General features: G+C 35.6%; 2 protein-coding genes and 1 non-coding gene across 3 annotated transcripts; 2 read left to right on the top strand and 1 right to left on the bottom strand.

Moving 5' to 3' along the window:
• The first annotated feature begins 5,034 nt into the window (after nucleotides 1-5,034).
• On the top strand, nucleotides 5,035-6,015 carry LOC131632264 (uncharacterized). The gene has a single exon (XM_058903048.1). The coding sequence runs from the start codon at nucleotides 5,066-5,068 to the stop codon at nucleotides 5,948-5,950; it is 885 nt and encodes a 294-aa protein (XP_058759031.1). The 5' UTR covers nucleotides 5,035-5,065; the 3' UTR covers nucleotides 5,951-6,015.
• A 2,344-nt stretch (nucleotides 6,016-8,359) lies between these two features.
• On the top strand, nucleotides 8,360-9,357 carry LOC131632271 (uncharacterized). The gene has a single exon (XM_058903053.1). It carries the CDS (start codon nucleotides 8,377-8,379, stop codon nucleotides 9,265-9,267), a length of 891 nt encoding a protein of 296 aa, XP_058759036.1. The 5' UTR covers nucleotides 8,360-8,376; the 3' UTR covers nucleotides 9,268-9,357.
• An 893-nt stretch (nucleotides 9,358-10,250) lies between these two features.
• On the bottom strand, nucleotides 10,251-10,321 carry TRNAG-GCC (transfer RNA glycine (anticodon GCC)). The gene has a single exon. It is a non-coding gene; the product is annotated as a tRNA-Gly (tRNA).
• Between the last annotated feature and the right edge of the window lie 2,033 nt (nucleotides 10,322-12,354).

The following is a 12,354-nucleotide window of genomic DNA, read 5'->3' as shown; positions in this document are numbered from 1 at the left end:
CAGCAGACATGGCACGATACTCAGATTCAGTAGAAGATTTAGAGACTCTCGCTTGTTTCTTACTTTTCCATGAGATCAATGAAGAGCCAAGAAACATGCACCAACCAGTGACAGATCGTCGAGTATCAGGGCACCCTGCCCAATCAGCATCACTATAAGCACTCAATTTAGGAGGAACTCCAGTAGGAAAGAATAAACCACGATGAGAGCTTCCCTTCAAGTAACGAATTATACGACGAACTGCTGCCAAGTGAAGGTGGCGAGGAGAGTGCATGAATTGACTGACTTGTTGAACAGCAAATGATATGTCAGGGCGAGTAATAGTCAAGTAATTAAGGCTACCCACGAGTTGACGATACAATAAGGGATCATGCAACAGATCACCATCATCACGATGATATTTAACATTAACCTCAAGAGGAGTATCCACTGGATTAGCCGATTGCAGACCAGCCATAGAAATTAAATCTGTGGCATACTTGTGTTGATGGAGGAATATGCCCTTGGGTGTAGAATGAACCTCAAGACCAAGAAATAATGCAAATTACCAAGATCTTTCATATGAAACGCTGCTTGTAGCTGCTGTTTAAGGCTTTGAATGGAAGCATGATCAGAACCAGTAATAATCATATCATCAACATACAGAAGAAGTAGGACAATTCCAGTAGATGTTCAATGAATAAATAGAGAAGAATCGTACTGACTCTGAGTAAAGGAAAACCCAAGTAGAGTGGAGCGAAATTTTTCATACCATGCTCTAGGCGCTTGTTTCAAACCGTATAAGGAGCGTTTGAGCTTGCACACACCCTTAGATGACGGAAATAAACCTTGAGGAGGAGTCATATAAATATCTTCCGCCAGGTCACCATGAAGAAAAGCATTTTTCACATCTAATTGATGAAGAGCCCACCCATTAGAAGCAGCTATAGAGAGTACCGTACGAACAGATGTCATTTTGGCAACCGGTGCAAATGTCTCATCATAATCAATTCCATATTCCTGTTTGTTTCCTAAGGCAACCAAGCGAGCCTTGAAACGGTTGAGGGACCCATCAGAATTCAATTTCACAGAATACACCCATTTGCAGCCAATGGGTTTAACATCAGGAGGACAAGAGACAATATCCCATGTGAAATTCTCTTGAAGAGCTTGAAGCTCCTCATTCATTGCTTTTATCCAACGTACATCTTTAACAGCCTGTGAATAGCAAGTAGGAATAGATATGCTAGAGAGTGTGGCAGTCAGAGAAGTATGTGAGGAATCATACCTGTCTGGTGAATATCTATCTGGTGCTCGAGATATTCGACCAGAACGTCGTGGTTCAACCGTTACTGGATCACATGGCGGTTCAGCGTCGGGAAGGGGTGTGGGAACCTGCTGTTTGTGTTTTCTGACATATACATGACCTGGTTTATAGCGTTCTATAGATTGAGGCATAATAGAAAACTTAGGAAGAGTAACAATATCATTCATGACAGCAGAAACACATGGAAACATAAACTGATTATCAAAAAATGTCACATTCCTAGAAATGCGAAAACGATGGTTAGTGACATCATAACACACAAATCCCTTATGAGAGTGACTATACCCCATAAACGCACATTGAACAGATTGCGCTCCAAGCTTATGCCTTTCAAATGGAGGTAAGTGAACAAAACAAACACATCCAAAAGTATGTAAATCATTATAATTAGGCTGAATTTTAAAAAGACGAAAAAAAGGAGAATCGAGATCAATAACCGTAGAAGGAAGACGATTGATCAAAAAGACAGCTGTGGAAAGAGCCTCCACCCAAAATCTGGGTGGTACAAAAGCTTGAAGAAGTAAAGTGCGGGTCACATCAAGCAAATGACGATTCTTGCGTTCTGCCATCCCATTTTGTTGGGGGGTATTGGGACAAGATCGTTGAGACAAAATGCCTTTTTGTTGAAGAAATTCTTGAAACTCACGAGACATGTACTCACCACCAGAATCAGAGCGAAAAATTTTAACATTTTCATGAAATTGAGTTTCAACATATGTCAGAAATTTCTTAAACATAGAAAACACTTCAGATTTAGACCGAAGAAAATATATCCAAGTAAAACGACTATAATCATCAATAAATGTGACAAAATATTTATAGCGAGCATGAGAAACTACAGGAGACATACCCCATACATCACTATGAATCAGTTCAAAACAAGAGGAAGTCCGATAAGCACCAGACGGAAAAGGAAGTGTTTTACTTTTAGCTAATTTGCAAACAGAACATGAAAGAGAGGCATTAGAAACAACACTTTTATTTCCCAATAAACCATTTTTAAATAAATGAGATAAAACAGCAGAGTTAGGATGACCCAATTTTCTATGCCAATCCTCATAAGAATTCAAGACATTTTTACAAACAAGAGATAAATGACTAGAAATAAACTGAAGTGGAAACAGTCTTCCCACTTTAGGCCCCTTCGCAACCACCTTCCCCGACACCTGTTCCTGTACAAGGCAACCATCACGAGAAAAATTTACATTACAATTATTATCAACCAATTGACCAACAGATAATAAATTGGAAGCAAGGCCAGGTGCTACAAACACATCCCGAAAATCAGAGTTGAGGTCACCAACATTCGTGATAGAGAGAGCATTACCATCCGCAATTTGAATTTTCTGATTACCATGGTAAGAATGTAAATTGTGCAAGTATTCAGAAGAGGCGGTCATGTGATTGGATGCACCAGAATCAAGAAACCACGGGCAGGAAACATTCGAAGACTTACCCTGAATTCCCAAGGTTGATAGAGCGGAAAGTACCATCTGTTGGATTATTTCAGGTTGGAGAGCACCACCATTAGATGGATTGGTGATGGAAGAACCAACTGCAGATCTTGTACTAGCAGGAAATGCTTGCACCGAACGTTGTGCTGATCGTGGAGGACGGGTGGGACAATCAGAGATAATATGGCCCCGCTTCTTGCAATAATTACAAAACTTCTTACTACAACTCTGAGCAAAATGTCCAAATTGTTTGCAAGAGAAACATTGGACATGTCGAATATCACGACCTTTACCTCTACTCTGAGGAGCATATGCAAACATAGCAGACTCAGAAATGACAACATCGTGAGACATGAATCCTTGAGTAGCAAGACGTTGTTCCTCTCTGAGAAGTTCACCAACACATGTATCTAAAGAGGGAACGGAATTCCTATTCAGCAAAGCACCTCTGACAACCTCAAATTCTGCACGAAGCTTCATGAGAAATTGATCTCGCCTACTAGTATTGTAGACCTCTTGGACATCCGCGAGAGAACTTTTGGGAACATCAACATGTATAATTGCAGAGTGTTCTGTCCACAAATTCAAAAAACCAGAATAATATTCTTGAACAGACAGATTGCCTTGTTTGTAATTGGCAATGTCTAGCTCCAACTGAAAACGTTTGGCCGCATTGTCTAGGTTATAGATACGCTTCAAGTAGTTCCACATTTCTTGGGCAGTGGAAAAAGATCGCAAATTATTAATCATGTGAGGATCAATAGTACCGAGAATCCAAGTGATAATCTGAGCATCTTCTATTTCCCATGCATCTAAGTCAGTTGTCTCTAACGGTGCCAAAGAGACATCGTCCAAGTGACTCCATAATCCTTTCCCTTTGACATACATCCGAAACTGAAATTCCCAAACAAGATAATTCTTTCCGGTAAAACGAACACAAATATGATCTATCTCTTCTTCGGAAGCCATAATATCAGAGATGACTTAAGAACAATTTTGTTAACGTAACAATTTTGTTAACGTGAAACAAGAAACACCAACGGAACACTGAAGAAAATACTTGCCGACACCAAATCAACACCCCAATTCAGGATACTCGCCGACACCAAGTCAAAACCCTAATTCAGAATAATTGCCGACACAGAGTCAAAACTCTAATTCAGAATAATTGCCGACACAGAGTCAAAACCCTAATTCAGAATAATTGCCGACACAGAGTCAAAACCCTAATTCAGAATATTTGCCGACACCGATACGATAACACGAGATTAGAATCGCAATCTTGGAAGAGATTACCGAGAACCGAGATGATTTCAATTACCGAGAAACGAGATCTACCGAGACGATTTCAAGAGCGACCCAGTGGGGTGTCGCTGAATAAAGCCAAGATTAACCTAAAACTCACAGGTTTGATACTTTTCTCATTATTATTTCTCGTATATATAAAGGTTACAGGGCTATATCGGTAATTACACTAAATAATTACATTTAAACTAATTCCTATTCACACTTAGACTCAATTGAGAGGTGAGACAATCTCTCCAAAATATTATAAAAATGGCATGAAACCAAAGCATGCGCGTGTTTTATCTGTCGTAATTTACAAACCAACAGGATCATAGGAAATGCTACAAGAAATTATTAATCAAACAAGTTGAAAAAAAAGTAATAATACTCTTTAAATATTATTGTTTCCAACGGGAACTTCTGCAAACCATCATGCATCAATTGCTCTTTTTCACATGTTAATGAGACAGCTAACTGCAACAAACAAAATGGTAACATATACTAATAGGTATCTAGCTGGGAACACTGCATAAACATTGCCACCAACAAGTAACCAATATAACAGTGTCAGTAGCTGAAGATCAAGAGACTTTCGTTGTCTTCGATATGTCCTGTTGCAGGCAGACAATTTCATATACTAAAAGACACTCATGCTTTAAAACAGCATCTTTTCATCTTACAACTAAAGCTCCATTAACAATGCATGCATAATGCATTTCTGAGTATTATATTGTAAAAATGTCATTTTGTAAGAATCAACGCAATTCCCAAGAAAACAATTGAAGGATGAGTTGGAGGTGCATGGAGAATATTGACAGATCATGTTGAAGTATCTGAGATTCAAATGAAGATGATATCAATACATACTAATTAGGTGACATTTAAAAAACAAAAATATTCTTCTTGTCTCCTTCATTTGTTTGCTATATATATGAAGCGAAAAAGCCAACCAAAACTCAAGTATTCACAAAAACTCTTGTATATTTACACCTAAACTTCTGTTTTCTGAGAAGAAAAAATGGCAATCATTGAAACAAACACAAAAAGCTCTCTGCATCTTCGCAGTAACAGCTTACCATCCACATCTCACCCTCTTATATCACAATTTGAGGACCATTTGCAGAGATTGAAGACTTCCGAAGGTACCTCTTCAGAGTCATCATCTTCGATATGCAACAAACTTAATGGCATGCAGGATTTGCATGATTGCGTCGATAACTTACTTCAATTACCAATTGAACAACAAACCTTAGCACAAGAGTGCAATGAAAAATGTGTCGATGACCTACTAGAGGGATCACTTAGGATCTTGGATATCTGCAGTATAGCTAAGGATTGCCTTTTGCTATCAAAGGAAAACACGCACGAACTACAATCAGTCATCAGAAGAAAGAGAGGAATTGAAACCGGATTCAAAGTTGAGTGTGTAAAATACATGGCTTTGAGGAAGAACATGAAGAAGCGAATTCGGAAGGCGTTGGTAAATTTGAAAGCAATCAAGTTGATTGCTTCTTCCTCAAACAACAAAGACAGTAACTCTTCACCTATGCTTGGATTCTTGAAAGAAGCAGAAACAGTCACTATAAGCTCGCTAGAACATTTGCTGCTATTTATCTGTAATCCAAAAGGACACTCTAATAACAGAAGATGGTCAGAAATATCCAAGTTGATGCATTCTAAAAGAGTAGTTTGTGACTCTCAAGATTCAGACACAAATGAATTTGAGAAAGTGGATGCAGCTCTGTTGTCTCTCATCAGCCACAAGTCTTCATCTACTGAAAATTTCCGAAGTCATATGGAAGATTTGGAGATGTGCATTCAAGATCTAGAAACAGGAGTTGAACAAATATCAAGAAAATTAATTAGAAATAGAGTTTCACTTCTTAACATATTTAACCACTAACCATAGTGTCCATATGATTATTGTGCACTCAATTTTCCACCAAGAGTGCTACATAACTGTACATGATTGTGATTAGATCTTCTTTTTTACTAAGTGAATATTATTATCTAGGGATCTAACCCTTATTACTTCAACATCTATCTCTTTTGCTCAGTTCCCTTCAAATTTTAATTTTTATCCTTTAACAAACTTTTCACTCGATAAATTTATGCTTTCTTTTTGGTGAAAAATATAATGAAGGATGAAAAAAGTGGAGGACGATTAAAATAGAATAATCGTGAACCTCCACAAAAATTAAGTATGTCAACATGATACTCAAAGTCATTTTAAATGCATATCAGAGTTGTCAATCTTAAAACTTTCATTAGGCCCATGAATAAATAAAAACTTTGCACATATTCACAAATTTTATATGCAAATAATAGAGATAAAGAAGTTAGCTGTGTTTCATCTACCGAGAACCATTGAATTAGTATTAAAATTAGGAGCTAACATGCATTATATTAGCAATGAATATTGACTAAATAAATTATGTGAAGTTGGGGATACTGTAAAATATAGCCATCATAATGTACTAATTGTATCGATACCTAAACAAGAAGATTCCTCTTGCCTCCAATTGATCCACTGACGGAAGACAAGTTCAAAGACTGCATGCTACTTTAGAATAGAATAGCTTCTTCTTCTGCAAACAAATGATATAATAGACAATTAAGATGCATGATTTGCAGAGATTGAAATTTTATATTAGCAACATGCAGAGATGCTGTTTATCCATGTGATGCCAAGTTAAAATATAGGGATATGAGTTGGAAGATGAGAATCAAATCAACATGATATAATTTCTTTAGATAACTTTATTTAGATCATGGTTATATTGCTTTAAATTAATATATACCTAACGACATGTTTTTGAATCAGAGTTGAGACTTGAGATCTCATATCTGTTAACCAATAAGCTGTTTAATTTTTTAAATTAGACATGAAATGAGATGCATAAAAAACACATATTGGTGATCATGAAAATTGGGTTGGTGTTTTCATTCATAAGTTTACAGCTTTATTTTAATGCATTGAACAATAACTAATGCAGTTCTTGTCTCTTCAATAGAAACATGTGCATATAAGAATTGCAGTCATGGTTTACACATGCATGCAAATGAATTACATTATTGAATGCAAGATTTTGATATAATATGAATTTTGCTTTGAAATTATCATTATCATGGAAGTGAAAGAGAAAAATAAAACAAATGTTGATTTGATACCGATAATAGAAACCATATGACTCACATCCGACACAATCATCCATCCTGAAGAAGTCTGGTCCTGCAAATTAACATTTTTATTTGTAAAGGTAACAAACAACAGTCATAAGAAAGAACGAGTAAATCGAATGATCGACATAATATTAACTGGGCATCCAGACACATAAATGACAGATGCAACTGAGATGGATGGACAAAAAGGACAAATACAAGTTACAATAGAGATATGATAATTGGACAAAAATCTCTAGGTTCTTCCAATTCCATTCTCCTTGGTCCCTTCCAAATTATGCAGGGCCGCACCTGTTTACAGGTGGAGCAGGACTTAATCCATTAGTAGCAAACAGTAACACCCATCAAGTAATAGATTTTTGTGCAATTCCACATTTGAAACAATATTTTATTGGCGCATACACACCTAAGAAATAAATTAGTATCAATAGCCTCATTGTAACAGTTAAATTATACTTTTGTTCCCTTTAATTTTAATGTCCAACTACACTAAAATTATCCCTTTGGATCCCCTCCATTTGGAAATGTTACAGTACTCTTAATGACTTATTTAAAATTAAAAAAACTCCTCAAACCATCACACGTCAATTGTTTTTTTCACATGTTAATGAGACAAGTAACTGCAACAAACAAAATGGTAACATATACTAATAGGTGTCAAGCTGGAACACTGCATAAACATCGCCACCAACAAGTAGCTGAAGATCAAGAGACTTTCCTTGCCTTCAATTTGTCCTGTTGCAGGCAGACAATTTGATATACTAAAAGATAATCATGCTTTAAAACAGCATCTTCTCATCTTCCCACTAAACCTCCATTAACAATGCATGCATAATGCATTTCTCAGTATTATATTGTAAAGATGCCATTTTGTCAGAATCAACGCAATTCCAAAGAAAACAATTGAGGGATGAGTTGGAAGCTTGGTGCATGGAGAGTATTGACAGATCATGTTGAGGTAGCTGAGATTCAAATGAAGATGATATAATTGCATGCTAATTAGGTGACATTTAAGAAACAAAAATATTCTTCTTGTCCCCTTGATGTGTTTGCTATATATATATGAAGCAAAAGAGCCAACCAAAACTCAAGTTTTAAACTTTTGTATATTTTCATCTACTAACCTTTTGTTTTCTCGGAAGAAAAATGGCAGTCATTGAAACAAACACAAAGAGCTCTCTGCATCTTCGCAGCAACAGCTTACCCTCCGCACCTCACCCTCTTGTATCACAACTTGAGGACAATTTGCAAAGATTGAAGAGTTCTGAAGGCGCCCCTTCAGCGTCATCATCCTCGGTATGCAACAAACTTAATGGCATGCAGGATTTGCATGACTGCATTGATAATTTGCTTCAATTGCCGATTGAGCAACAAACCTTAGTACAAGAGTGCAATGAAAAAAGTGTCGGTGACCTACTAGAAGGATCACTTAGGATCTTGGATATCTGTAGTATAGCTAAGGATTTCCTATTGCTATCAACCGAAAGCATCCATGAACTACAATCAATAATCAGAAGAAGGAGAAGCAATGAAACTGGATTCACAGTTGAGGGTGCAAAATACATGGCTTTAAGGAAGAGCATGAAGAAGCAAATCCGAAAGGCGTTGGTAAATTTGAAATCAATGAAGAATGGGTTGATTTCTTCTTCCTCAAACAATAAACAAAATAACTCTTCGCCCATGCTTCAATCCTTGAAAGAAGCAGAATCCATAACCCTAAACTCACTAGAACATTTGTTGCTATTTATCTCTGATCCAAAAGGACAGTCAAAGAACGGAAGATGGTCAGCAATATCCAAGCTGATGCATCCTAAAAGAGTAGTTTGTGACTCTCTAGAATCAGACACTAATGAATTTGAGAAGGTGGATGCAGTTTTACAGCATCTCATCAGCAACAAGCTTTCATGTACTGAAAATGTTCAAAGTCAACTGGAAAATTTGGAGATGTGCATTCAAGATCTAGAAGTAGGAATCGAGCGCATGTCCAGAAAATTAATTAGAAATAGGGTTTCACTTCTTAACATATTCAACCACTAATCATAGTGTCTATATGATTTGTGTGCACTCAATTTTCCCCCAATGAGTGTTACATACTTATATCTGTACATGAATGTGAATATTATTATCTTAAGGATCAAATACTATTAGTTCAACATCTATCTCTCTTGATCAGTTACCTTTAAAATCTTTATCTTTCAGTTTCCCCTTTTCTTCCAAATGTTATGCATTAAAATGTCTGAAAGGAAAGAGAAGTCAAACCAGTCAGCAAACTTTTTCACTTCAAGAGACACCAAAGAAGTAATTATGTAACTGATTAATCAAATTTAATCTATTAATTCAGTCGCATATAAATGTAAGTCATTACTATTTCTACACATTATGCCCATGTGAATCTCAAGGTTCATGATTAAATAAAAAACCTTATATGTGTTCTAAAGTTTTATATGTCAATAATAGCGATAAATAAGCTAGTTGTGTTTCATCTACGAGGACCATCAAATTAGTATTAAAATTAGGAGTTAACATGCATTATAATAATAATTGATTAAACAATAGATATGAAGTTTGGGACACTGCAAAGTATAGTCATCATAATGTATTAATACCAGGACAAAAAGATTCCTCATGCCTCCAATTGATCCACTGAAAGCAGACAAATTCAAAATAATGCATTCTACTTGAGAGATTGAAATTTTATATCAGCAAAATGCAGAGTTCTGTTTATCCATGTGATGCCAAGTGAAAAAGAAAAGGATGAGTTGGAAGTTGAGTGTATAGGAAACATTACCACTTCAATCACAGAGTACGTATTAAAATCAGATGCTAACATTCATTCTATTAATGATAAAATAGTAGATATGAAGTTGGGTCACAGAATAGTATAGCCATCACTAAGTATTCAGTATATTGATACCTGAACAAAAAGACTCCACTTGTTCCTAATAGATCTGCTGAAAGAAGACAATTTCAAAGACTGCATGCTAGAATAGCTTCTCCTTCTGCAAATAAAAAAAAAATCATGCACCAGCCGGGAATCGAACCCGGGTCTGTACCGTGGCAGGGTACTATTCTACCACTAGACCACTGGTGCTTGTTGTTTGTGCCACTGCAAATATATGTATTTATAGTCTATATGCTTTGTAAAATATCGTCATGCTTTTCAATAAATTGTTGGCAGATGAAGTATGAACTGATCACCATACTAAATGTTACAACTCTACCATAACTTTATAAAGGGCAATGATGTTCTATAAAGTTGAATTTCAGCATGGTGAATTATATATTTATCTATGGTATGGATGAGGACATATTTTTGTATAAGAAAACATTGATTATATGAGACCATTTGTTTTGCCTTTTGGATCATCATGGTCAAATTTGAACACTTCTCTAATGCAAGATCAAAATCAAATATTGAATCCCAGTAAAAGTATTGCAAATTTGGGGCCTAAGCTAATGAATTCAATATATTATAATTATCAATAGAAAATAAACAAAGACAGGTTTTAATTTAATTATATTGTGTAAATAAACATATTAGCATCATTAGGATTATAGTGGTATATATCAATTTAATAAGACAACTAGAATGTTATTTGCACAAATTCTAGAAGGCCCGCCACTTGTGTTGCTCACTTAACCCCTAAATATAATGATATTACAAAAATATACCCGACCAAATTGACCTGAAGAAAGATTTGATGATCAATTTCACTAATGAAAGAAACTTTTGCGGATTTTTGTAATTTTGATATTCCATGTTTGCTTAGATTATTTGGAAAGACTAGGCACCAATAGTTGAAGTTTGGGATGAGTAACCCAACTGACCATGTATTGCAAGAGGAGAATCAACGGTACGGCGCATTCATGATTTGGCAGAGATAATAGAGACCATTTGACTCACATTCGACACCAATCATCCGTCCTGAAGTTTGATCCTGTAAAGTAACATTGTCATTAGTAAAAGTAACACACTAAGTACATATGCAACTTACAGGAAAGAACAGATACAAGTAGTCGTATCAATTCACAATAGCATCATGCATCAAGTAGATCTATATTTCGTGCAAGAATAAATGAATTGCCATGAAACAGCATCAGAATTCAAATGGAATTAATAAAAAGATAAATCTTTAACTTTATCATGATCAGAGACTGTTAATATAAATTTCTCTCTTCTCCTTTGTCAGAAAAAGCTAAAATTGAATTTAAATTTCCTGACCCAAGCACAAGGTGTACAAAGGTTAGGCACAAAATACAATAGTTCTGTAGCATTTGATAAATGAAAGCATAGGATGACTTACACATCAAGCCGCAACCAAAAAAAACACCAAAAACAGCAGTAGCAACCATAGAATACAGCACACAACCAGCCACATAAAATACACCGAAAACAGCATCAGCGTCAAACAATACAATAACCTTATAACCTTCTAAGCCAACAAAAACTCAAATTTTGAAACAAAGTTACACTCTAACCTTATAACCTTCTAAGCTTCTCTACAAAGTAAATATGACAGTCATTGAAACAAACGTAAAAAGCTCTCTACATCTTTGCAGCAACAGCTTACCTCCACACCTCACCCTCTTGTATCACAGTACCGGGTTACGGCCACCGCAACTGCTTGAGTCATTGAATTTAAGTTGCAGCACCAGTATCGCTTCTTTCCTCCAAATTTGGGAACCCTAGCTCGTTTGGTTTCGTTTGTTCAGAGCCAAATGAATTGCGATGAGCTTAGTTCACACTCAAAAATTTTATTTTTGAATTTATATATTGGTCTTAATGGCGTTTTGATCAATTTATTTTTCCCGCTCATTTAAGTGCCATTTTTGTAGCTAGCTTTTTAATATGACTTCTTAGCGATGTTTTAAAAACAATGGGAGGTTGAACCGATAAAACTTTTGATTTAAGGTTTAAATGGTTGAATTATGTATTAAATAAAATAATAATATAAATTTAAATTTCATATGTCACAAATAATCATATATATATTTACAACGTAATAAAATAAGAAAAATGCTTATTAGTAAGAAAGTATGAAAGCAAGAAAGATAAGAATTAAATCTCAATCATTCATTACTACCACTATTCCATGATCCCTATTAAAAAAGAAATTAAATTTA

The sequence above is a fragment of the Vicia villosa genome, unplaced genomic scaffold (genome assembly GCF_029867415.1).
Source record: "Vicia villosa cultivar HV-30 ecotype Madison, WI unplaced genomic scaffold, Vvil1.0 ctg.000920F_1_1, whole genome shotgun sequence".
Classification (NCBI taxonomy): Eukaryota; Viridiplantae; Streptophyta; class Magnoliopsida; order Fabales; family Fabaceae; genus Vicia; species Vicia villosa.
Note: the sequence above shows the minus strand (reverse complement) of the source record. Positions and strands in the feature narration are given on the sequence as shown.

Excerpts from the sequence above, each read along its gene's own strand:
- LOC131632264 (XM_058903048.1), top strand. The coding sequence starts at position 5,066 with ATGGCAATCATTGAAACAAACACAAAAAGCTCTCTGCATCTTCGCAGT.
- LOC131632271 (XM_058903053.1), top strand. The coding sequence starts at position 8,377 with ATGGCAGTCATTGAAACAAACACAAAGAGCTCTCTGCATCTTCGCAGC.